This window comes from Rhinopithecus bieti, unplaced genomic scaffold (genome assembly GCF_001698545.2).
Source record: "Rhinopithecus bieti isolate Rb0 unplaced genomic scaffold, ASM169854v2 scaffold_15133, whole genome shotgun sequence".
Classification (NCBI taxonomy): Eukaryota; Metazoa; Chordata; class Mammalia; order Primates; family Cercopithecidae; genus Rhinopithecus; species Rhinopithecus bieti.
The window spans coordinates 37,114-64,893 of record NW_016808815.1 but is presented as its reverse complement, the minus strand read 5'-3'; the positions used below and the strand labels follow the sequence as shown (position 1 = coordinate 64,893).

General features: G+C 37.8%; 2 protein-coding genes across 2 annotated transcripts in view; both read left to right on the top strand.

The window, feature by feature from the left end:
- The window catches only part of ANKS1B (ankyrin repeat and sterile alpha motif domain containing 1B), a 626,390-nt gene extending 607,042 nt beyond the window's left edge, over positions 1-19,348 (top strand). Inside the window, exons 12-13 of the mRNA XM_017887238.1 lie at positions 11,027-11,207; positions 19,080-19,348. Coding sequence (XP_017742727.1) covers positions 11,027-11,207; positions 19,080-19,348 — 450 coding nt within the window. The remainder of the gene's footprint in view (positions 1-11,026; positions 11,208-19,079) is intronic.
- LOC108538936 (isoleucine--tRNA ligase, cytoplasmic-like) overlaps positions 18,833-27,780 on the top strand; it is a 34,453-nt gene continuing 25,505 nt past the window's right edge. Inside the window, 6 exon segments of the mRNA XM_017887277.1 lie at positions 18,833-19,514; positions 20,486-20,607; positions 21,032-21,134; positions 21,383-21,466; positions 23,682-23,856; positions 25,876-25,988. Coding sequence (XP_017742766.1) covers positions 19,449-19,514; positions 20,486-20,607; positions 21,032-21,134; positions 21,383-21,466; positions 23,682-23,856; positions 25,876-25,988 — 663 coding nt within the window. The 5' untranslated portion in view covers positions 18,833-19,448.

The following is a 27,780-nucleotide window of genomic DNA, read 5'->3' as shown; positions in this document are numbered from 1 at the left end:
AGTTTTTTGTAGGTTTTAGTAGAGACGGGGTTTCACCGGGTTAGCCAGGATGGTCTTGATCTCCTGACCTTGTGATCCACCCATCTTGGCCTCCCAAAGTGCTGGGATTACAGGCTTGAGCCACCGCGCCCAGCCACAATTTTTTTAAAGAAAAGATCGGAGAGTAAAATAGTTAAGTCTTTGTGGTTACAACTACTACACTCTGCTATTGTAGCGGGAAAACAGCCATAGACATGAATGGACATGGCTATGTCTCCATAAAACTTTGTTTTCAAACAGTGAAGTTTGAGTTTCATACAATTTTCATGTGTTACTAATATGATTTTCCTTTTCTAAAAGCGATAAAACATGTGAAAATCATTCTTAGCTTTCAGGCTGGACAAAAATATTCAAAAGCCTGGCTGTGGCCCATGAGATGTAATTTGCTGACTCCTGCTAAGTAAATTACGTGTGGAAGCAGGTCCTCTGGAAAATAGGGTGATAAGGACTGGACCACAGTGGAGGGATATGTTTTAAAGTGGAGAAGCCACAACGAACACAAGTGCAATTCATTCTACATATCAAAACTTGGCAAATTCAATTTGTAATTTCAATGAATTTGTGAAAACACTTTTTCTTTTTTATACTAAATGGCTGAGTGCAATTCTATTTGAGTGGTTAAAAAATTATAATGGATTAAAATCAAACATGTTTAAATGTATACATTCTCTCTCTCTCTCTATATATATATATTCTAGACCCATTCTTTTTTATCTCCATTTTAATATTATGACCATCTCTTTATTCTTTTCTCTCATTGCTGTTATTCCATTTCTCCACATAGATATCTCTTTTTATTTTAATTTTAATTTTTGGGGGTACATAGTAGATGTATATGAGATATTTTGACACAGGCATGCAGTGTAATAATCATATTGGGGTATTCATCAACTCAAGCATTTTTCCTTTCTTTGTGTTACACATAATTCAGTTATATGGTTTTAGTTATTTTAAGATGTACAATAAATTATTGTTGACTCTAGTCATCATATTGTGCTGCCAAATACTAGATCTTATTCATTCTACCTATATTTTTGAACCCATTAACTATTCCTACTCCCCCCACCACCCACATTACCAGTTTTAGCATCTGGTAACCATCACTCCACTCTCTACCACTGTGAGTTCAATTGTTTTAATTTTTCTAGTTCCTACAAATAAATGAGAACATGCAATGTTTGTCTTTCTGTGCCTGTTAACATATTTCAGTTAACATAATGACTTCCAGTTCCATCTATGTTGTTGCAAATGACAGGATCGCATTCTTTTTCATAGCTGAATAGTATGCCATTGTGTATATGCACCACATTTTCTTTATCCATTCATATGTTGATGGACACTCAGGTGGCTTCTAAATCTTGGCTATTGTGAATAGTGCTGCAATAAACATGAGAGAGAATGCAGCTATGTTTTTGATATACTTTTGGGAACATACCTAGCAGTGGGATTGCTGGATATGGTAGTTCTATTTCTAGTTATTTAAGGAACCTCCAAAATCTCCATTTTTCTCTATATTGGTTGTATAATTTACATTCCCACCAGCAGTTTACAAGGGTTTCGTTTTCTCTACATCCTTGCCAGCATTCGTCATTGCCTGTCTTTTGGATAAAAGCCATTTTAACTGGGGTGAGATGAAATTTCCTTGTAGTTGTAATTTGCATTTCTCAGATGATCAGTAATATTGAGCACCTTCTCTCATATCTGTTTGCCATTTGTATGTCTTCTTTTGAGAAATGTCTATTCTGATCTTTTGACCATTTTCAATCAGATTCTTAGATTTTTTTTTCCTTTTCAGTATTTTGATCTCCTTCAATATTCTGGCTGTTAATTTCTTGTCAGATGGATAGCTTGTAAATATTTTCTCCCATTCTTTAGGTTGTCTCTTCACTTTATTGGTTGTATCCTTTGCTATGCAGAAGTTTTTAGCTTCATATAATCTCATTTGTCCACTTTTGCTTTGGTTGCCTATGCTTGTGAGGCGTTCCTTAAGAAATCTTTGCCTAGTCCAATATCCTGTAGAGTTTTCCCAATGCTTTCTTTCAGTAGTTTTGTAGTTTGAGGTCTTAGATGTAATTATTTAATCCATTTTGATTTGATTTTTTATATGGCAAGAGATAGGGGTCTACTTTCATTCTTCTGTATATGGATATCCTGTTTTTCCACTACCCATTTATTGAAAAGACTGTCTTTTCCCTTATGTAACCTTGTGTATGCTCTTGACACCTTTGTCAAAAATGAATTCACTGTCAGTGTATAGATTTGTTCCTGCGTTGTCCATTCTGTTCCATTGGTCTATTTCTCTGCTTCTATACCAGAACCATACTGTTTTGGTTACTATAGCTTGGTATTATAACTTGAAGTCAGGTAGTGTGATTCCTCCAGTTTTATTCTTTTTGCTCGTGATGGCGTATGCTCTTCTGGGTCTTTTTTGTTCCATATAAATTTTAGGATTTTTTTCCATTTCTGTGAAGAATATCATTAGTATTTTGTTAATGATTGCATTGAATCTGTAGATTGCTTTAGGTAGTATGGATATTTTAACAATATTTATTCTACCAATCCAGAAAGTGGAATATCTTTTCATTTTCTTATATGATTTTCAATTTTTTTTTTTTTTTGAGACAGAGTCTCGCTCTGTCACCCAAACTGGAGTGCAGTGGCCGAATCTCAGCTCACTGCAAGCTCCGCCTTTCGGGTTCACGCCATTCTCCTGCCTCAGCCTCCCGAGTAGCTGGGACTACAGGCGCCCGCCATCTCGCCTGGCTAGTTTTTTTTGTATTTTTTAGTAGAGACGGGGTTTCACCGGGTTAGCCAGGATGGTCTCGATCTCCTGACCTCGTGATCTGCCCGTCTCGGCCTCCCAAAGTGTTGGGATTACAGGCTTGAGCCACTGCGCCCGGCTGATTTTCAATTTCTTTCATCTGTGTTTATAATTTTCACTGTAGAGCTCTTTTACTTCTTTGGTTAAGTTTATTCCTATTTTATTTTATTTGTAGCTATTGTAAATGAGACTCCTTGGTTTTATTTTTTCCAATTATTCACTATTGGCATATAGAAATGCTACTGATTTTTGTATATTGATTTTGTATTCTGCAACTTTACTGAATTTATCAGTTCTAACAGTTTTTTGGTAGAATCTTTAGGTTTTTCAAAATATATAAGATTATATTATCTGCAAACAAGGCTAATTCAAATTCCTCCTTTCCAACTTGGATGCCCTTTATTTCTTTCTCTTGTGTGATTACTAGCCAGGACTTCCAGTATTATGGTGAACAAGAGTACTGAAAGTGGGCATCCTTGTCAAGTTCCAGATCTTAGAGGAAAGGCTTTCAGTTTTCTCCTATGTTGTATGACACTGTGGGTCTGTTGTATATGGCTTTTACTATTTGAGGTCTGTTTCTTCTATACCCGGTGGGTTTTTATCATGAAGGGATGTTGAATTTTATCAAATTCTTTTTCAACCTCAATTAAATCAATTATGTAGTTTTTTTGTCCTTAATTTTGCTGGTATGTTGTATTATTTGATTTATTTGCATATGTTGAACCATCCTTGCATCCCTTAGGATAAATCCCCCTTCATCATAATGAATGGCCTTTTTAGTGTGTTGTTGAATTTGGTTTGCTAGTATTTTCTTGAGGATTTTTGCATCAACATGCCTCAGGAATGTTGGCTTGTAGTTTTCTTTTCTTCGTGTGTCTTTGTCCGGTTTTGGTATCAGGGTAATTCTAGCCTTGTAGAATGAGTTCAGATGTATTTCCTCCTCCTCCATTTCTTGGCATAGTTTGAGTAAGGCATGTATTAGTTATTCTTTAAATGTTTGGTAGAATTCAGCAGTGAAGCCATCAGATCCTGGGCTTTTCTTTTCTGGGAGACTACTACTTGCTCCTAGGAGCCTCTAATGATCTTTTGAATTTCTGTGGCATCAGTTGTAATGTCTTTTTCTTCTCTCATTGTATTTATTTGAGTCTTATCTCTCTTTTCTTAATCTGGCTAAAGGTTTGTCAATTATATCTTTTCAAAAAAATCAACTTTTTACTTTATTTAGTGTTTATAGTGTTTTCTTTGTTTCAATTTTATTTATTTATGCTCTGATCTTTATTATTTCTTTTCTTCTAACTTGGGGTTTGGTTTTCTCTTGCCTTTCTAGTTCTTAGGATGCATTGTTAGGTTATTTGAAGTTTTTCTACTTTTTTGATGTAGGTGCTTATAGCTATAAATTTTCCTGTTAGTTCTGCTTTTGCTATAGCCCATAGGTTTTGCTATGTTGTCTTTTCATTGCCATTTGCTTCAAGACATTTTTAAATTCCCTTCTTAATTTCTTCATTGACCCATTTGGTCATTCAGTAGCATATTGTTTAATTTTAATGTGTTTATATAGTTTCCAGAATTCCTCTTGTTATTGATTTCTAGTTTTATTTTATAGTGGTTAAAGAAGGTACTTTCAATTTATTTTTTATAATAATAAATTTCAATTTATTTTTTAGTTTTGTAAGACTTGTTTTGTGGCCTAACAAATGGTCTATCTTTGAGAATTATTCATGTACTGAGGAGAAGAATGTATATTCTGTAACTGTGCAGTGAAATGTTCTGTAGATACCTATTAAGCCCATTTGACCTATAGTACAGATTAAGTCTGATGTTTCTTTGTTGATTTTCTGTCTGAATGATTTGTCCAGTGATGAAAGTGGGTTGTTGAAGTCTCCAGCTACTTTTGTATTGGGGTCTATGTCTCTCTTTAGCCTTAATAATATTTGCTTTATATATCTGGATGCATATATATTTGAAATTATTATATCTTCTTGAATTCACCCTTTATCATTATGTAATGATTTCTTTGTCTGTTGTTATAATTTTTTCTTGAAATCTATTTTGTCTTATCAGTATAGCTACTCCTGCTCTTTTTTTGATTTTTATTTGCATGGAATATCTTTGTCCATCCCTTTATTTTCAGTCTATGTGTATCTTTATAAGTGAAGTGTATTTCTTATAGGCAATAGATTGTTGAGTCTTGTTTTTTTTTTTTTGTTTTTTTTTTTTTTAATCTATTCAGCCACTGTCTGTCTTTTGACTGGAGATTCTAGTCTAATTATTCAATATTATTGTTATTAATGATAATCTCTTATCCTGCCATTTTGTTATTTGTTTGCTAGTTATTTTGTGATCTCCTCCTTCTCTCCTTCTTCCCTCTCTTCCTTTTAGTGAGGGTGATTTTCTCTGCTGGTGTGTTTAATTTCTTGTTTTATTTTTTGTGTATCTATTGTAGGATTTTTTTATTTGAATTTACCTTAAGGCTTGCAAATAATTTTTTATAATCCATTATTTTAAACTGATGTCAACTTAACACTGATTGCATAAACAAACAAGCAAAGGAAAAACTAATAAATACTGTAGCCATTAACTTTGTCCTACTACTTTTTAACTTTTGTCGGCTCTATTTATGTCTTATTGTACTGTCTGTGTCTTGAAAAGTTTTCCTACTTATTATTATCAGTCCATTTTTTCATTTGTCACCTCAAAATATGAGTTCACACATCCCAATTACAGTGTTATAATATTCTGTGTGGTTTTTTTTTTTTACTCGTGAGTTGTATACCTTCAGATGATTTCTTCTTGCCCATTAACATCATTTTCTTTCAGACTGAAAAACTCCCTTTAGCATTTCTTGTAGGAAAGATCTAGTGTTGAAGAAATTTCTCAGCTTTTGTTTGTCTGGAAAAGTCTTTATTTCTTCTTCATGTTTGAAGTATATTTTCACTGGATATACTATTCTAGGATAAACATTTTTTCCTCCAGCACTTTAAATATGTCATGCCACCCTCTCCTGGCATGTAAGGTTTCTACTGAGAAATCTGCTGCCAGGCATATTGGAGCTTAATTGTATGTTATTTGTTTCTTTTTTCTTGCTGCATTTATAATCCTTTGTTTATCCTTGAACTTTGGGAGTTTAATTATTAAATAGCTTGGGGTAGTCTTGCTTGGGATGAATCTCCTTGGTATTCTATGGCCTTCTTATACTTGAATATTGAGATCTTTCTTTAGGTCTAGGAAGTTCTCTGTTCTCACTTTGAGTAAACTTTCTATTCCACCCACCTCTCTCTACCTCCTCTATCAGGCTAATAACTGTTAGATTTGCCCTTTGGAGGCTATTTTCTAGATCTTGAAGCCGTGATTCATTCTTTTTTATTCTTTTTTCTTTTGTCTTCTCTGACTATATATTTACAAATAGCTTGTTTTAAAGCTCACCAATTCTTTCTTCTGCCTGATCAATTCTGCTTTTAACAGATTCTAATGCATTCTTCAGTACACCAATTGCATTTTTCAGCTCCAGAATTTCTGCTTGATTCTTTTCAGTAATTTCAATCTCTTTGTTAAATGTATCTGATAGGATTCTGACTTCCTCATCTGTGTTATCTTGAATTTTGTTGAGTTTCTTCAAAGCTTCTTTGTTCTCATTTCTTTTTTAAATTTTTTATTTAGCTTCTATTTTGAGTTCAGGAGTACATGTGCAGGTTACATAGCTAAAATCGTATCATGGGGGTTCGTTGTACAGATTGTTTTGTCACCCAGGCATTAAGCCTAGTACCCATTAATTATTTTTCCTGATGCTCTCCTTTCTCCTACCCTCCACTCTCCAATAGGGCCAGTATGTGTTGTTCTTCTCTATATGTCCATTAGTTATCATAATTTAGCTCCCACATATAAGTGAGAACATGCAATATTTGCTTTGCTGTTCCTGTGTTAGTTTGCTAAGGATAATAGCCTCCATCTCCATCCATGTTCCTGAAAAGGACATGTTTTCATTCTTTTTTTATGGCTGCATAGTATCCCATGCTATATATTATATCCCACATTTTCTTTATCCAGTCTATCACTGATGGGCATTTAGACTGATTCCATGTCTTTGCTATTGTGAATAGTGCTGCGGTGAACATATGTGTGCATGTGTATTTATGATATAATGATTTATATTCCTTTGGGTATACACCCAGTAATTAGATTGCTGGGTCAAATGGTATATTTTTGTTTTTAGGAACAGAAATATCCTCAAAATTTCTGTTTGATGAATCACCACACCGTCTTCATGGTTGAACTAATTTAAACTCCCATCAACAGTGTATAAGTGCTCCTTCAATTGTAATAAAAGAAAAAATTGACAAATGAAATCTAATAAAACTAAAGAGCCTTTACACAGCAAAAGAAACCATCAACAGAGTAAACAGACAACCCACAGAAGGGGAGAAAATTTTTGCAAACTATTCGCCTGACAAAGGCTAATATCCAGCATCTATAAAAAACATTAACTTAAATTTACAAGAAAAGAACAACCTCCATTAAAAGTGAGCATTGGGGGCCAGGTGTGGTGGCTCACACCTGTAATACCAGCACATTGGGAGGACGAGGCAGGCAGATCACTTGAGGCCAGAAGTTCAAGACCAGCCTCACCAACATGGCAAAACCCCATCTCTACTAAAAATACAGAAATTAGCCAGACATAATGATGCTTGCCTGTAATTCCAGCTACTCAAGACACTGAGGCACAAGAATCGCTTGAACCCAGGAGGGAGAGGTTGCATTTAGCTGGGATCATGCCACTGCACTCCAGCCTGGGTGACAGAGACCAGAGACTCTGTCTCAAAAAAAAAAAAAAGAAAAGAAAAGTGAACAGACACTGCTCAAAAGAAGACATACATGCAGCCAACAATTATATGAAAAAAAGTGCTACATCATTGATCATTAGAGTAATTCAAACCAAAACCACAATGAGATACCGTCTCACATCAGTTCAGAATGGCTATTATTAAAAAATCAAAAAATAACACATGCTGGGAAGGTTGTGGAGAAAAAGCCACACTTATACACTAGTGGGGGGGAATGTAAATTAGTTCAACCATTGTGGAAGAGAGTGTGGTGATTCTTCAAAGACCTAAAGTCAGAAATACCATTCAATACAGCCGTCCCATTACTGCATATATACCCAAAAGAACATAAATCATTCTATTACAAAGACACATCATGCATATGTTCATTGCAGCACTATTCACAATAGAAAAGACATGGAATCAACCTCAATGCTCACCAATGATAGACTAGATAAAGAAAATGTGGTACATATATGCCATGGAATATTATGCAGCCATAAAAAAGAATGAGATCATGTCCTTTGCAGGGACATGGATGGAGCTGGAGGCTGTTATCCTGAGTGAACTAATGCAGGGGCAGAAAATCAAATGCCACATATTCTCACTCATCTCTGGGACCTAAATGATGAGAACACATGGACACATAGAGGGGAACAACACACACTGGGGCCTATCAGATGGTGGAGGGTGAGAGGAGGGAGAGGATCAGGAAAAATAACTAATGGGTACTAGGCTTAGTACCTGGGTGATAAAATCTATTCAACAAACCCCATGACACACCTTTACCTATGTAACAAACCTGCACATGTGCCCCGAACTTAAAATAAAAATATAGAAAAGGGAGGTTCACTTTAACATCTCATAAAACCAATGTGAGTTTTATGACTTTCCTTCATCTTTCAACCACATCATCTGGGGAGTAAGAGAGGAATAGAAAAAGCTCCCTTCTACTAATATTGTATTTGCTGAGAATTAGTCACATGGCCCAACCCAAATGCAAGTCAGGCTGGGAAATAAAAGGAAACCTATAGTTATGGTTTTATTGAGCACTAAATTGACATGTGAAACAATTCCATAGAACAGGAGTGGCCAAACATTTTCTTTAAAAATCCAGACATAATAAATATTTCAGGCGTTGTGGAAAATATGACCTGTGTTGCAACTACTGAATTCTGCAATTAAAGTACGAGGACAGTCATAGACCACAACTAAATGAGGGAGCAATGGGTGCAGTTTTGTTGCAATAAAACTTCATTTTTAGAAATAGGAAGAAGGCCAGATTTGAGCCACAGGCCATAGTTTGCTGACCCTTGCCTTAGAGCATGACTAAGTATAAAGCTTCTAATTTTTCATCACCCTTACTGCTATATGATATTGAAGCATAATCATTGGATTGGTTGTCTCTTCTTCAAAGCCTCATGTGCCATCCATCCTCCCACCTCAAGTCTATATTCATACGGAAAACAGGGACAATGTCTTACTTGTTTTATTCCTATCATGGTGTTTACATGCATGATATCTGCAGTTTAGTATATGTTCAGCAAATATTTGTGGAATGAATTAATATTGCAGAAAATAGCTTGTTTATTTTCATGATTGCATAAAACATTGTGTTTTTAAAGCAGTTAGAACCATGGGTGGTCAGGATTCAGAAACATGTATTTAAGAAACATTTAGAAGTGGAGGAATCATATATATCATTTGGCTTGACCTTTATAAAATTTATGAGAAGAAATAAAGAAATGTGGTCCATTGCCTACACATAAAGTGAAACAAAAGCACAACACAATAAAACAAAGCCTAGAATGATGGGCTCCATTGGAGCCAGGGCTATAGCTCATGCCTTTCTAATTGCTGTTATAGAATGTAGTGGAAAGGACACTGAATGTGAAATTGAGATTCAGTAGTCCCAAGAACAGACATTTCATGAGAAACCAAGGCTGACATTAAACACTGATCTTTTGTACTTCAAAAGCAACTGAGTCCTCTCTGGGTGCTAATTTGAATTCTATTACTGAGTTGATGTGTCATAATAAAAAATGACTTGCACTCTCTTGCATAACAATATTTATACCCCTCAACGTCTTTCATAAAACGTTTGGTGAAATATTGGTGAAAGAATAAATCATATTGTGATAATTTACACACCTTATTTTTTTTTTAAATCTCTATACTGTGCAGACATTTTCCATATGATTGTCTATTTTAGGTTATAGACTAAATGATATCTACTTGGAAAAAAATGATAAGCTGGAAGAGACAGCAACTTGAATATTTTGCAGGAAAATACGGAGTACAGTGATTAACACATATTTGAGGGTAACAAAAACATTAGTAAACCAAAAGTTAATTGTACTTTGGAGAAAGTAAAGTATAATAAACTTTACCTTATTATAAAAGGTTTACATTTGATCTCTTGTAATTATTGTAAGAGATGTTTAATATTTCAGTAATATAAACTAAAAAATAAAAAGTAAGAAAGTTTGAGTTGGTTCCTGGGAAAAATACACACATTTGAGAGCCAAAAAACTGCAGTTTTTCTGAAGGACAATGTTAGAAGCTCTGCTAGGCAAGAAAAAAAAAGTGAATATAATTAAAATTATGGAGAAAAAAACTCAGAAAATTGCTATAGGGAGTAATTCATTACTGACAAAGGGTATAGATTATATCTGCTATTACTCCATGATTTTAACTTTTATGTTTAAATTGACTTTTCTTGCTATTTGGGGATTAATTAAAATTCTTAAAAAAGAAAATCAAAGTTCACTACAAATACCAAGCATATTCTTAGATCCTAGAAAATGTTCCATATAACTTTATTTAATTCTGATGATGAAATTCCAGCGTCTTGTACTTGGGAACAATATCTAATGCCACCAATTCCTTGGACTATTTAAAGAATAAAAAAATGGAACTGCCTTAATTATTCTTCAATGTTATAAGGGCCCTTTTATTATTAGATTCCATATCCTCTGGGTCTGGCAAATGCCAGCTGCTTAATAAATGTTAGTTGAATGAAAGGTGACTTAAAATTGCAACTTTCAAAACTGATTACCAAGAGAAATTCTGTGTACTATATTTTTACAATCTTCTGGGGAAAGCAAATGAAAAGCCTAACCTATCACATCAACTATGCCATAATATTTTCTCATTAAATAATTTTTTATTATTGAATTCATCAAGTAATTATTTAATGTATCTCTGTAAAGCACAATTATGTTTTAAGTATAAAACCCAGATAGTTTTTAACTGAAAAAAAATTATCACTTAGATTAAATTGATGGGGAGATTGGGCTGAAGATGAACATGATCATATTAATACTGTCATCATGCTCATTTATTTTAGCCTAAACAGCGAACATCCATTGTGTCTTCTCTGGATTTTCACCGAATGAATCACAACCAAGAATATTTTGAAATCAACACATCTACAGGGTGCACAAGCTTTACTGCCAGCCCTCCTGCTAGTCCACCCACCTCTTCTGTGGGAACCACAGAAGTCAAGAATGAGGGAACTAACCGTACAGGTAAAGCAGTTCACTTTATGCAGCTGTATTTTTTATTTTAAGACTGAAGTCTTTATGAGTTAGAGGAATTAGGAGGAGTCTTTGTACAAATTGCATTGTGTTTTTAGTTCACCTCCATGTGTGGCAATGTAGGGCTTTAAGATTTTTGTCAATGTGGCTATAATATTCTTTTGAATACATGGATGGCTTCTCGGTGTTAGATATTAAAGATGATGATTTAATGTGATCATAGTAGTAAAAATACCAGGGACATAGAAATGCTCTTCCACTGCCATTTACTCCTCACCACACAGTGGTATCAACTAATCAACACACAACATCATTAAGATCTGCTTTGAAGCCAGAGAACTTATATCAAGAATGTCTGGTAAGAAGGAATTGTACAATGTGGCCTAGGCTGGCTTTCAACCTATTTAAACCATGGTGAACTTGCAGAGGAAGTGTGTTGGGGTAGAAAATGCTGGGTGTAAGGGTAAGATTAAGAAAAGTAACACCACCCACTAGTAAAACATACGTTGTTCCATGCAGTCAGATTTGCAAAGCTTTCTTTATTTGGGGGACAAGGAGCTAACTCCTGATAAGGCCAAGGGACATATTAGAAATAAGAGAAGTGGGACTGAAAGAATATCCTCCCCTGCCATATAATTTACAATAAGGGTTAAAGACAAATACAATATAGAGACAAATTTCTTAATTTTAAATGTTTTATTTGGAAATCAAGAATTACAATTTGTGGCATACTCAGAGGTTGAATGGTCTTCATTATGTCCAAGAACAGACGGTTAGAGGTTTTACAAAAAAAGGGAAATGTTACATATTGCTCTTTGAGGAAGTTCATTGGCACTAATAATATGTTGGTGAGCTGGCAAGTTTTGATTGGTAAGTGATGACTATGGGTAAAATGATTCTCAGAGTTGCAGCAGGTTGTTTCAGTAGCTATTAGATAAAAGTGGTTTCAGGTTACAGCAGGCAGCTTCAGCAGCCAAGCTTACAAGGAATTCCATTCTTGGAACAGTGTCATGTGCCCTAGATGCCTTCTCCCCTTAACCTCTCAACTGTTTCAGTTGGGTATAACAAGAATGACCCAATTCATATGATCAACTTTCATGTAAGTAAACAGTTACTTTCCTTCCAAGAGACATGATTCAAAAACCCAGTAGATAGAATTAATTTAAATTTTAGAATAATGAAGTGTGGTCTGTGTGAGTATTCCATATAATCTTTGTTCACAGTGAGTGTATGAGTATATATGTATGCTCATATACCTACTTAAGTCCTTTAATCTGATTCTGTGTTTAAAAGCAGTAACACAACATTCCAGAAATATAGTCAGAGAATTACTTTCCCCTAGGAATGAAGCTAAGATTTTAAAAACAATGACTAATGGTAATGATAAGATTGATATTCTATGGAAGTTATAATCCAGACTTTCGTGGAAGCCAGGGTGATATTTATAAAATATAAATAAAATCATGTCATTACCACACTTAAAATGTTCCCATGTCTTCTCATCACGCTTAGAATAAAATCCAACTCCTTACCATATCCAGCGATGCCTAATTTAGCCTGGTTCTTGACCAGCTCTGTAACTTGACTGAGCTCATCCTGGACCATACTGGCCTTCTTTGCTGAACATTCTGGCCCTGGGGCTTTTGTACTTTAGTTCCTTCTGCCTAAAATCTCTGCCTTAAAATTTTCATGTGTCTAAGTGTCATTTAGGTTTTGGTTCAAATGCACTTCTTCATAGAGGCCTTCCCATACCACCCTATCTCAAGTAGATATCCTCAATATGATGAAAATTATAATAATAAAAATGTGAAAATAATCATAATAAATACTTAAATGACACTATGTGTCAGGAACTGTTTTAGGCATTTTATGTATATCAATTCATTTACACCTCATGACTGTCATATAAATTTGTTATTATCTGTAGATAAGGAAATACACAAAGAATGTAAATAACTAAATAATAGCCCATAATGACAGAGCTGGAAAAAGCTCTGGTATGAACTCAAACCTGGTGCTAGAGTTCATGTTTTTAACTACTTTTCTATATCACTCTAGTCACTTCTATCAAATCATCCCATTTTCTTTTATCCATAGCCTTATTTCCTATATAAAGTTATATTGATTACTTCTTTAGTTATTTATGATCTTCTCTCTAGAATGTAAGCTGCAATAGGTTGGTCTCTGGCCCATTGTACTCACTGAGGTCAGACTGCCAAAGTTTGATTACTAACTGTGAAACTGAGCCTTTTACCTAGCTATGAGACTTGATCTCTTTATGCTATAGTTTTCTTACTACAGAATTAGATTAACAATGAATTAATTACATTAACTTACCCTGTAGTGTGGTGATGCATGTAAAGTGATTAACACAGTGCCTGGCACATAGTTAGTGCTCAATAAATGTTAGTAACTATTAGTGGTAGTAGCAAAAACTATGATATTAACATAATCCTTTGTATTCTACATCAAGCCTAGCATTCATTCAGTGAGCATTAAAATATATTGTCTGCTATGTACTAGATACAGTTTTATAGGACAGGAGAGATGAGATGTGATTTGTAAAAACAAAAAATAGTGATATGTGGACCTGGGAAGGGTTCTGGGCATATAATTATTATTCAAACAATATTTATTTGAATGACTACTTCCAGATTTACAGTCCTAAATGGGCAATAACAGATGCTTTGATACTTGCCTTTCAGAATGGCTTTCTTGGTTTTGTTTTAGTTGGTACGTTGTTTTGGGGATGATTGGTTTTCTGAATATTTTTCAACAGGTAAAAATTTGTTTTCAACAATTTTTTCTGTCTCAGGTGGATAGAAATATTACCTTTACCCCTTTATTATTTTAATTAAAAGCAATAGAAATTTAGGTCTGGTACCAAAACCCTGGCGCCTTTTCTCCACTCTGACACTGACCACCAGAAGCAGAGGATCAGAACAAACACATTTTGCTGCTGCCAGGAGTTCAGTGGCATCATCCGAAATGTGCGGAGAAATTGTAATCATCAGGATATTTTCAGGTTTCTGACCTTTAAACAGAACTGAAATCTAACCTTTTAACAGTTGAAATGGTTTCCAATAGCATGTTACAGTGGTTTTCTAAGGTAATATATCACCTCCACATTACATAAACAATTTTAGGATAGACTGATATTTAGTAATAATGTGAAAGCACAGTTTGTTTTGCTTTACATTAAAAAGGAAAACTTGTAAGCAAGGCATTTGTCTACTCGCAAAAGTAGCATTTTATTAGCTTACACATATTTAATTTGTTATACTTTAAAGACATTGCCACTGGGTATATGTTTAAAGAGAATGAGTTCAAGAGTCAGTTCCATCACTGATTTGCTAGATATTTTCCATCAAAACCTTTAACTTTTCTGATATTTAATTTGCTCCTCTGAAAATGGAAATAGTATCTACTCTTTAGGTATTTGTAGTAATAAATGAGTTTATGTGAATACATTTTGTAAACCTTGGCAACTAATATTATTATTTAATATTATCACAGTTATTGCTTAATATTATTTTTGTTTTTAAATATTATTATTTGAAATCTGTAGTAGCTTTAAGATAGAGAAGCCTATTGTAAGTCTGTAGAAGGTATGCCAAGGTAGCTGACCAAGCTTATGCCAAGATAGCTGACCTTTTCTTGACTTAGAAGTATAATTTAAATTTACTGATTAATCTACATTTCATTTTATAAATGACTGCATGCACAAAAAATTAATCTTGACCAAAATGGCATTTAATAGAACAAAGACTAATACATCTTCAAAACTAAATCATATGCTGCAAAACACTTTTAAGTGAACCAATGAATTTATTATAACAGAGGGCCATTTAAAAAGTAGCTTGAATTGTGATTAAAGCTTCAACTTGTGAATCATCAAAAAAGGTTGTTAGAATTAAAAAGCTTGGTGTTATACTGTCTGGGGAATGATATAAATAGGTTTACATTTAACTAGAAAGATCACTCTAGTATTAATATGTAGTAGGTTTGAGATGAAATGACATTGGAGAAGGGGAGAAATAGTTTCATAGCAAAGGGAAAATGTAAATTGGTTTAAGAGATACAAGAAAAGAGTAATTAACAAGTCATGGTAATTTGGATGTGCAAAGATGAGGGGAAATATTTCAAGGAGGGTGCTAAGTTTCTAGCTTAAGCTGATGAGTGCAAGGTGGATGCTATTCCTTGAAATGTAGACTATTTGTAGGTAAGAAGAGAGGGTGAGGGATAGATTATGTAAGGCCTAATAAGCCATTTCAGGACTTTGGCTTTAACCCAGAGTGATTTTACTTAGAGCCTGTTCAGGTCTTTCAGAAGAAAAGTCACATGATATAACTTCTATTTTATGAGGATTAATATGGCTATAATGTTCATAATGGATGGGGAGAGGGAACCAGGGTGGATACAGGAAAGCCAGTTAGAAGGCAATTGCAGCACTGCAGTAAGAGAGGGAAAGCAGCTAAGATCAAAGGTGAATCAGCAGAGTTAGAGAGAAATGGAGAGATGTTGGACATATTTTTAAGGCAGATCCAGTGGAATTTCATGGTGGAGTGGACATGGTATATGAGAAAATGAGAAGAATTAAGGATGACTCCAAAACTTTTCTCCTTAACAACTATAAGAATGAATTTCCTATCATTTGACACACAAGAGGTTTTGGGAAGAGGAGGTTTGGTAAACAGCGAGAAATACCAGGAGTTAATTTTAAGTTTGAGATGCCTACTGAATATCTGAATAGATGTGTCGAGTAGGCAGCAGAAGGTCCAGTCTGCAGATATAAATGTGAACGTCGTCATTATACAGATGATATGCAGCATATGTAGAGGAAGAAGACCAATAACTGAGCTTGAGGAAGGATGGAATGAAAGGCAGCACCAGCAAGGAAGGCTGAGAAGGAGCAACCTGTGAGATAGAAGGAAATCTTTTGGTGAGTGTCTTGTTCTGAAATCAGGTGAAGGAAGTTATTAAGAAGGAAAGAGTGATCAACTCTGTCAAATATAGCTGATAAGTTGAGTAGGACGAGGACTAAGTTAGAATAGGTTCATGGATTTAACAATATTGGGGGGGTCACTGCTGACCTTGACAAGAGGAATTTAGTTGGAAATGATAGAGCCTCATGTGGTGGTTTTAAGGGAGAATGGGAGGAGAGGACTTACAGTAATGATAGACCACTCTTGAAGGAATTTCTTCACAGGGGAATTTTTAAGTTATGATGGAGGAGAAAGAGGGGATGATGATTTCTATTATTAACCAAGTGGAGAGATTGGTTTTGGAGAGGAGCATGAATAACAGGATGTTTGGTTGTGGGTGCAAATACTGGCAGGAGATCCATGTGGTGGGAATCTGGGAAAGATCTCTTCTGATAGTTTTCATTTTTTCTGCAAAGTAAAGAGCAGCAGCTTCAGTTGAAAACAGAGACAGTGAAGGAAGTGTAGAGTTTGAGGAAAGAGAGGACAGTGTGAAGTAGTTGTTTAGGAAAAACAGTGAGTGGACAAAGGAGGTATATGATGTGATCACCTGGCAGCATTAAAGGCCTATTTAAGCTTTGTGTTCATGCATTTAGAATTAGATTATCCAATGTGGTTCTGTGTTTTTCTCTAGCCTATGTCAGCTGGAGGATGCAGGTGCAGAGTATTTGGAGAGTTGAATTTTGCATAGGTTGTGGTTTTGCTAAATGGGTATATTGAAATGATTGAAGAGCAAAGGAAGTATAAATGCAAGGGAGTGTAATATTTAACCATAGACTTCAAGATGAAGAGGGAAGTGAAAGAGAACAAGGAGATAATTAACACTGAAAAATCAGTGAGATCTTAGGATTGGAGATTCCAGTGGGGTCAAAGTATTGCTGGAGTCAATGTATTAAAGAAGAGGGCTGGAAAAATAGTTGAATTCAAAGAATGGGATGCATATGGAACCAGGAATGACTATAATTATTGGCAATCATCTTAAGACCATGGGAGTGAACAGCTGAGTTAGCCTCTCCTCTATCAACACAGTCTTAAATACTACAATTAAGTCAGTACAACAATTTCCTGGAATAAATGTTTGATACATCTAAAGACATAACATTTACTCTGCTCATAATATTTAATCTTTCATTTTGTTTAACATATTATGATATAGATCACCTTTATCTGAGTTCACGTCTTCTATACTTTGTCCCACTCTTCCTTGAGGTGCCAAGGCTCCTCATGTCATCCCCTGGCTGCCAAAGTCTCCCTGAGAGAGGTGTTTCATTCAAGTCAACTTCCCTAAGGGACTCTCTCTGGACATGGCCACTATGTGTCTCATTCTCATGTGAAAATTTTGAATGACCTGAGAGCCCGTCTGCTAAGATATTTCAATCTCTTGGGTACCCTTAATGGTTGCCAGTGTGTTCTTCTTTCCGCGGGTAACAGTTCTTTTTAAAATAGAGATGGTGAGGAGTGGTAGAATTCCGATCTATGTTAAAGGTAGAGCTATCTATCTATCTATCTATCTATCTATCTATCATCTGTCTATTGAGCTATCAATCTATCTACATATATATTTAGATGAATTAGATGTAGGATATAAGAAAATAAAAGGGACCAAAGATGTAATTCAAAGATATCTGGTGTTTTAACCTTTGGAAAGATGGAGTTGATATTAATGGAGATGGGGAAATCTCAGTTTTGAACATTTTAATTTGAAATTTTGTTGGATATTCAAGTATGTATGTAGATAGTCGAGATAATGATTTTTTTTTTCAGTGAGGGAGGGTAGGGTGGGAGGAAGCCATGTAATAATTTTATGTTTATCAGAAGTAAAGAGTATCGGCCGGGCGCGGTGGCTCAAGCCTGTAATCCCAGCACTTTGGGAGGCCGAGACGGGCGGATCACGAGGTTAGGAGATCGAGACCATCCTGGCTAACACGGTGAAACCCCGTCTCTACTAAAATACAAAACTAGCCGGGCAAGGTGGCGGGCGCCTGTAGTCCCAGCTACTCGGGAGGCTGAGGCAGGACAATGGCGTAAACCCAGGAGGCGGAGCTTGCAGTGAGCTGAGATCCGGCCACTGCACTCCAGTCCGGGCAACAGAGCGAGACTCCGCCTCAAAAAAAAAAAAAAATATTGGCAGATATGGCTTTAATATTGAGAGGGGTACTTCCTTTTACCACAAGGGAGTCAGTTATTTGCTCTGTACAGAACTCCTGTAGCTGTTGGGGGTTTAGGATGAGCAGAGCATAGGTCCTGGTCTCAGGACTTAAGCCAGGTACGTAAATAACAATGATACATAATAGAGAGAGCGAGGTCTCTTTACTGCAGGCCCAGTGAAGGCTCCCACTACCCATTAGATATGTCTTTCTTTTTTTTTTTTTTGAGATGGAGTTTCACTCTTGTCACCCAGGCTGGAGTGCAGTGGCATGATCTCGGCTTACTGCAACCTCCGCCTCCCGGGTTCAAACGATTCTCCTGCCTCAACCTCCTGAGTAGCTGGGACTACAGACTCCTGCCACCACGCCTGGCTAATTTTTGTATTTTTAGCAGAGACAGGGTTTCACCATGTTGGCCAGGCTCGTCTCAAGACTCCTGACCTCAGGTGATCCACTGGCCTCAACCTCTCAAAGCACTGGTATTATAGGTGTGAACCACTGTGCCTGGCCAATCATGTCTTAAAATGCATTAATAAAAGCCTGCAACACAACTGTAGTTTCATTTTTGCACAGATGTATCTCGAAGGACATATGCTAAGATGCTTGCAGTAGTTGTCTCTGGATCACTTAGTTATGGTTGAAATTTTTTTATCATCTTTGTTTTTCCTACAATGAATTGGTATTTTTTTTAATACACAGTATATAATTTTTAACATAAGAAATCTTATTTAAAGGTACTTTAAAGTTTTCAGTTAGCAACCGTTTCTGTCTGTTGTGGGTAGATCCATTCTACCTTCAGCTTTCGGGTCCTACAGTTAGGCTTTGCTTTCCTATCAGCTCACCTCAGGTGGGGATAGTCAGTGGAACAGCAGGTGCACGTCCTGGCCAGGCCTCCTGCACTGCCCTGCAGGGCCACCCTGATGGCACCGACCCTAGGCCTGTGGTCGTGGCCCTTTCTCCTTTCTCTGTCTCTTGTCCTGTCTGTATGCTGCATGCTCTTTGAAGATTGCCTCTTTTTAATAAACTTATTTTTTTAATGATAAACACTTACTTTAGCAGTTTAATGTTTATGTCTCCTTTTTATTCATTAGGGTGAAAATGGGATGGAGGATTGTGTCATGGCCCTAGAAACCTTGTTTAGTGTTCTGCTTTCTCTTTGCAGACTTATGGTAAGATGATTGCCTTCTTTCTAGTACCCTTTGGCCTATGGTCTGCCTTCGGCACCCACTTGCTGCAGTATCCTCTGTTTAATCTATCCTGTATTATTCTGCCAAAAATAGAAATAGAAGTTTTATAACACCTTATAGCTCTAGTTCCTTTTCAGAATTCTTGTTAGCTTTATACATGTTAAGTAAGGACTAAGAAATACTAGATTCTTTCTTACAATCTCTGGCAGTACAATATATATCAGGACCCTTGGCTCTAGAACGAGGATCTACAGTTCAAAGTAAGACATAGCTCATCTTAATGTGGATTGCCATAATTGTGAGTAACGGGGAGGTTCTTCAGCTAATACCTGTCTGAGTAAATATATATATATATATATCTCTCTCACAAAAAATACTTTAACTTAGCATTGAGAGGAAAACATGCAAGTAGTTGTTTGATATATGTTCCTATCAGGTCAGATATTAGTTAAATAATATAAAAGTGAAACGGCTCCAACTTTAGTTCTTTTTATCCTGTTTCTGCTACTCCATGTTATAAGGCTCCTATTTATTCCTTAACCGAATGAAAATCTGCTTTGACAAGGTCTTGTGCCTGGTGCTCTCCATGCCTGATCTCATCAGCTTCATCCTGTGAAGCAGGGGATATTTTCCCCAGTTTACAGATAAGGTTTCTGAGGTTTGGGACAGTCAGTCCTCTGTGCATATTGACTTGGCTGATACATCGTTAGGTGCTCCTCTTTCTATTTTAGACATCCTTCAGAATTCTAGAGGTGCTTTGGGTTTTTCTAGCTGCAGTCCTGCAGCTATGCTTCAGGGATGTGAGGCCATTTCTCATTCACAGAGCATGCTTTGTAACCTCAGGCCCCTTTTGGTGCATATTACTGTGTCATTCTCTAACATGTTTAGTTGTTTCTGAGTATAAATGAGATAAGTTGTTGATGACTGACGTGATGTCCTGTGTCTTCATACAGGCTCCCTACACACCTTTTCTCACAGAATTAATGTACCAGAATCTAAAGGTGCTGATTGACCCTGTTTCTGTTCAGGACAAGGACACACTCAGCATCCACTACCTCATGCTGCCCCGTGTTCGGTAGGAATCAAATAGAAATAAGCCTCACCTGTGCCAAGGAGGGGAGACTTGCTCAGGCATGTTGGGGAGAGGAGGCATTTCCCTGCTTCAGCTCCATCTGTGCCTTGCCTCCCACCCTAGCTGACATGAACTCCTCAGGCTGCAGGATGGGGCCCACTTTGGTACATGGTAGCAGGGATGCTTGGTGTGGAACCCCTTTGTAGAGCTGCAGCAGATGGGGTGTGTGCATGCCCCATGGGGGCCCCTTGGGGAGGTGCCAGGTGCTGAGTGGCAGGCACTGCACTGCCCTTCCCCCAGTGCTTCACCAGGAGGGCCCAGCCACACTTCTCTAGCCTGACCCTCTTCCTTTTTTATGCATGCCTAGTACCTTCAGTTTTCTCCTTTTAAATCTAATCTCTTTCATATTCCTACCTCTACCACTCAGAGAAGAATTGATTGACAAGAAAACAGAGAGTGCAATGTCTCAGATGCAGTCTGTGATTGAACTTGGAAGAGTGATCAGAGACCGAAAAACCATTCCCATAAAGGTTTGAAATTTTACTTCTATTTTACATGGCACAGACCTAAATAATTAAGTCTTTGGAATGCTTTCTTAATATAGAGAGCTTCCACCAGTGGCCTTTTTCCTTTTCTGCAGCGAGAGTGTGAATGACTTAGTACTAGTCCAGCCTGACTAGGCTAGAGCTTGAGATTCAAATAAACATTTAATATTCCATTTCTCTTCAGTTTAGAGGACTGGCTGCTGAGTGAACTTTCCCCTCCCTTTTCCTCCTAGTATCCTTTGAAAGAAATTGTGGTTATCCATCAAGATCCAGAAGCTCTTAAAGATATCAAGTCTTTGGAGAAGTATATCGTTGAGGTAAGGTAGATGATTTGTCTGTTTGTGGTACAGAAAGACTTAGAACGTTATTTTGATGAAAAATCCTCAAAGTACATAATGACCGTATAATTTATTTTTATTAGTATATTCATAACAAATGTAATAATCCATGATATTTTACACTGTGCTTGGAATCAACATAAATTTGTTGTCATTCTTTTAAAAATATTTCAAGATCAATGAATTTCTGTACCTATCATCTGTCATCTTCATTCACTTCCCTCAAGTTCTCTTCTGCTCTGTTTGTCTCTGTTCTGCTGGAGTGCAGTGGTGCCTCACCACAACCTCCACCTCCTGGGTTCAAGCCGTTCTCCTGCCTCAGCCTCCCGAGTAGCTGGGATTACAGGCACTCACCACCACGCCCAGCTAACTTTTGTATTTTTAGTAGAGAATGGGGTTTTATGTTGGCCAGGCTAGTCTCCAACTCCTGACCTCAAGTGATCTGCCCGCCTCAGCCTCCCAAAGTGCTGGGATTACAGGCATGAGCCACTGTGCCTGGCCTTCTGAAGTACTTTTTGATAACTACCAAAGAAACTTTGTTCCTCCAAATTATGCAAGTGACAAGTGACCTCGCATGTAAAAGTCAAAGCACTAGCATAGTGAGCCTCTCCTCACGCCATCTCTCCCTGGAGTCTCACTTCCTGGCTGCTTCATAATTTATTTAATTACTCTCCTGTTGTTTGGAATTTAGGTTTCTGATTACAAACAAAAGCTGTGTGTGTATATATATGCATATATCAGTGTATGGATATTGGATAGATTCCAGAAGTGGAGTTTTGGGGTCAAAGTTTAGATTATAGTGTCAGTTGTTTTCCTAAACATTTTATTCCATGATGTTTTAAAACAAATATGTTTTACCTCATCTTCTTTGTGATGATACAAAACAAGTATTTTTTAAAATTTCATTGTTTATTCTTTTCACAGGTAATATTTAAAATCATTATTGTAGAAAATGTTAATTTCTATATTTGGTTTTCGGTTGCTTGAAAATTCCAGAGAATATTAGAAACCAAAAGTTAGATTGTAAATTCTGAAATTAGTATCTCTGGATATGCATAAAATAGAAATTTTTTTTTTTTTTTTTGAGACAAAGTCTCGCTCTGTCACCCAGACTGGAGTGTAGTGATGTGATCTTGGCTCACTACAGCCTCCATCTCCTGGGCTGGGGCAATCCTCCCACCTCAGCCTCCCAAGTGGCTGAGATTAGGCATAATAGTACAGGCTTTTGTAGCAATGGAGTTTCGCCATGTTGCCCGGGCTGGTCTCTAACTCCTGAGCTCAGGTCTCTAACTCCTGAGCTCACCTCGGCCTCCCGAAGTGCTAGGATTACAGGTTTGCACCACGACACCCAGCTGAAAATTTTAAAAATTAATTACTTCACTTAAAATGAGATTAATTAATGTAGCCAAATATCATGGCAAAACTAAACATTCCGTATTATTTGCTTCAAGCTATTGTTCTCATTTTCCCATCTGCTACTGCACCATCACCATCCCTGCCGCATCAGTAATCCTCAATAGCATGACTGAAGCATGAAGTGTTCTGTTTAACTGATCTTCTGCTTAGTTGATCGTTAACCTTGTGGTACTCTGAAATTGCTTGCACAGAGGTTACCTCTGAGGGATGAAATTTATATTTCTGGTTCTGGAGTCCTTTTTCTGTTAGGCTCAACTGTCTTGATAGATCTTCATAACAAGCATTTTCTTCTTACCATACAAGTCACTGCTTTTTAAACATATTTATAGAATTGTACAACCATACCACAGTTTTAGAACATTTTCATCATCCCAGAAAGAAACCCAGTATTCATTAGCATTCACACACCATTTTCCCCTCAATATCTGACCATTTCCCAGCATCCACGAACCTATTTGCTGTCTCTGGATTTGCCTTCTCTGAACATTTCATGTAAGTGGAATCATACAATTTGTAATATTTATGTCTGGCATATTTCACCTAGCATAATGTTTCACATTAATTTGTGTTGTAGCACGTATGAGTGCTTTAGTCCTTCCTATTGCCAAATATTCTATTGCATGTGTGTGCCGCATTTTGTTTATCCATTCACGGTTGGTGGACACTTGAGGTGTTCTTACTTTCTGGCTCTTAGGAATAATGCTACTCTGGACATATGTTTTTGTGTAACATATGTTTCCATTTCTCATTTTTGTTTCCTCTTGTGCACTAACTGTAGGAATTGAATGTTCGAAAAGTTACACTGTCTACAGATAAAAACAAGTATGGCATTCGGCTAAGGGCAGAACCAGATCACATGGTCCTGGGGAAGCGTCTGAAGGGAGCCTTTAAGGCAGTGATGACGTCCATCAAGCAGTTGAGCAGTGAGGAACTGGAGCAATTCCAGAAGACTGGTAGGTGTCTACACAGACAAGGGCACCGTTCATGTCCTCAGGCTGAGGGATTTTTCAGGCTACTGTTTGACTTTTAATATCACTCACATCCTTTTCTTTTCTCTTTTGTTTTCTCTTTTTTTTTCTTCTCTTTTCTTCTCTTTCTTCTCTTTTCTCTCTTCTCTCCTCTTGACAGAATCTCACTCTGTCATCTAGCCTGGAGTGCAGTGGCACGATCTCAGCTCACTGCAACCTCTGCCTCCCATGTTCAAGTGATTCTCCTGCCTCAGCCTCCCAAGTTGGGATTACCAAGAGATGAGAGCATAAGAGGAGAAAGTATTTGTCTATGCCTTTCCTGATACTGTTGACAGCTTGTGCACTATCACACCTGGCTAATTGTTGTATTTTTAGTCGAAACAGGGTTTCGCCATGTTGGCCAGGCTGGTCTCTTAACTCCTGACCTCAGGTGATCCACCCGCCTTGGCTCCCCCAAAGTGCTAGGATTACAGGTATGCGCCACTGCACCCGGCCATCCTTTTCTTAAATAAAACTTTTTTTCCTGTTGATAAAAATGTTTATTATAAATAATTCTTACAGTTTAGAAAGAAAACAGCTGGGCACACTTAGCCAGGTGTGGTGGTATGCACCTGCCATCCCAGTTACTCTGGAGGCTGAAGTGGGAGGATCCCTGGAGCCTAGGATGATTTTGTCCTTACTCTCATGATGCTTGCTGACATTGAAGATTTGGGAAAATAATTATGGTTTTGATAATTATTATAAAGGGAAAGTGTAGGGTAATATAAAAACAGTGTGTGGGGTACCTAGCCAAATAATGGAATTAGGAAAGGGAAATCAGCCCCATCTTGCCACCCCTATACAGAGCATTTCAGGGTGCCCAGAAATTTGCAGCTCTGCCATGATTAGAGTCATACATGGTCTGAGTGTGGCTGTCTGACATCCTGTAACTATCCTGGGACACAAGCTGTTTGTTATTAGGGCTTCCTCTGAAGTTGAAGATCATAAGCTGGGAGATGTCTTGAGAAGAGAGATTTGAGGATTCATAAATCAGATGAGTGGCTAAGGAAATTGGGGGAACTGTCCCTAGGATTCCCCAAATATTTAGATAGGATTAATAAAACATAAGACATTAGCAGCTAAAACTCAAGTTACTACTAGTTACTAATCAACTCAAAATATTAAAATGACAGTGTTACGAGCCTTCAAGTCACAAATCTAAATTGTTTCACCAGATAACCAAAGCATCAAAAATTCCTGAGATAAACCTTATTTGAAATTGAAAGCCTAGTTTCTGCGTGGACTGTTCTGCACTGATGGAAAACAGGATCATCTTCAGAACACAGTGACAAAGTAAACATAAAAATGACACCCTGGTTCTGAGAGCCCAAGAAGGTCATCGTCAATGATGACAGGGGGCCTCCCTATTGGCAGGGGTGTTGTCATCAGCAGTTGTGCACATTTCTGCCTCCCTGGACAGGCGTGATGCTCAGTACTGCACATGCCTCCCTGGACAGGCATGATGCTCAGTACTGCGCACTGCCTCCGTGGACAGGCGTGATGCTCAGTACTGCACACTGCCCATCTCATTTTAGCCTCCCCACACCTTGCTCAGCAGGTAGCAGAACACCATGTCATGCAACCAGCAAATAGTGGACCTAAGTTCACTTTCTTTCTAAAGGCTGTGTTTTCTTCATTATGTCCTGCTGCTCTGTGTTTATGGTGAGCATTTGTTGCCTCTTGGTGCCTTCTCTTAGCTTTGTCATGTCTTTGGACCTGAGAGTTTATATGAAACAGTAGATACTGGTGAGGACTTAACTGTCTTCAAGGTAGCGTAGTGTAATCTAAAGAAAGTTTGTCATATCTTGGCTACAACCATGACATGAGTCAGAGGGAAATGATCTCTTGAAGCCTCTGTGGCTTTGCTGTTGTGAAATTTTCATCAAGAAGGGGCATAATACGTAGGTAGTGGGGCAGCTTGAAGAGGAGGGGAAGGTGATTAACAGTGTAGCTGCTTCTCCATAGGGACCATAGTTGTGGAAGGCCATGAATTGCATGATGAAGACATCCGCCTCATGTACACCTTTGATCAGGCCACAGGTGGGACTGCACAATTTGAAGCACACTCAGATGCTCAGGTATTTTTCTGTTTCCTAGAACATTTCTTTACCAAGAGATGAGAGCCTAAGAGGAGAAAGTATTCGCCTATGCCTTTCCTGATTGTGTTGACAGCTTGTGTCAGGGTAAAAATAAACCAGTTACGTGGTTTAGATTGGCTTTAGTAAACTAATATATTATTATGCCCTTAACATATGCATTTGTTTAATGAATACATAAGCATTATGTGATTTCTACATGTAATTGTCCCAAGTGTGGGGTTGCACAAAAATGAACCCTTTAAGGAATGAGTCAGTCAAGGACACCTGAAATTAAGCCAGTTCTTAGTATTCTACCTGATAAGTTATCTGGTAGAAATAAGTACACAGAGGGCTACTATCCAGAAATTGGTATAGAGGTGAAAGTGGTCAGGGAACACTCCTTAAAGAGAATATACAGGCTGTTTTAGATTCCGGGGTCATTATTTTTTGCCATGTTGGAGAAGAGGCTATCTCTTTGCAGTCATGACCACACATCCCCAGTCAGCATAGTTGTAAGATCTCACATGTGGGTTTGGGGATATTGCAGGGGTCCCTCTGTGCTTAGCATACCATGTGCAGGGGAAGGTAGAACAGCACCTCCATAAAGGAAAGCCGAGCTCCTGTGTCCTTTACCCAGGCGCTTAAGTTAGATATGTACAGAACTCCGCATGGGAAGACAGTGGCAAGGAGTCAGAAGTATCGTAGCTGGGAAAGAAGGCAGGGGAAGGCAAGGAGGGGGTTTCTAAACACTGACAGTGGGCAGTTCTTCCTCGTTACAGCAGATGTGAGGGGCCTGAAAAGTTGTCCACACTTACAAAAGTGTCATCATGTGATGTTTCTTGACATGGTTTACATGTTATAGTGGCCCTGCACTGACTGGAGTTTTGAGTTTATCATCCATTTCCTTACCTCTGATGTCTTTGTGAAGTGAGTCATTTCCTTTTTTTTTTTTTTTTTCTCGAGACAGAGTCGGACTCTGTTTCCCAGGCTGGAGTGCAGTGGCATGGTCTCGGGTCACTACAACCTCCGCCTCCCAGGCTCACACTGTTCTTCCACCTCAGCCCCCCGAGTAGCTGGGACTACAGGCATCCACCACCACACCCGGCTAATTTTTTTTATTTTTAGTAGAGATAGGGTTTCACCATGTTAACCAGGATGGTCTCGACCTCCTGACCTCGTGATCCACCAACCTTGGCCTCCCAAAGTGCTGGGATTACAGGCGTGAGCCATTGCGCCTGGCCGGGTCATTTCTTCTGTTTGCTCAAAGGTAAATGAGATGAGGCCTAATGTACAAGTCTTTTGTAGAGTGTATTTTACTCTGCAATGTGCTATGTAAGAGAAGTGGTAGTGTCATTATTGCTACATCATAATCAGCAACCTTCAGCATAGATGAGATAGAAACTTTAACCTTAGCAAAAATGTGGCAGTTCAAGTCATAAAAAGTTTTGTGGTCCATTGCAGAATTTGTCTGGAGTCATTCTGACAAACCTGAAGATCACTGGGGTCGTGGTATAAGAAAGTCACTTGGGGCCGGGCGCGGTGGCTCAAGCCTGTAATCCCAGCACTTTGGGAGGCCGAGACGGGCGGATCACAAGGTCAGGAGATCGAGACCATCCTGGCTAATACGGTGAAACCCCGTCTCTACTAAAGAATACAAAAAACTAGCCGGGCGACGAGGCGGGCGCCTGTAGTCCCAGCTACTTGGGAGGCGGAGGCAGGAGAATGGCGTGAACCTGGGAGGCGGAGCTTGCAGTGAGCTGAGATCCGGCCACTGCACTCCAGCCTGGGCGAC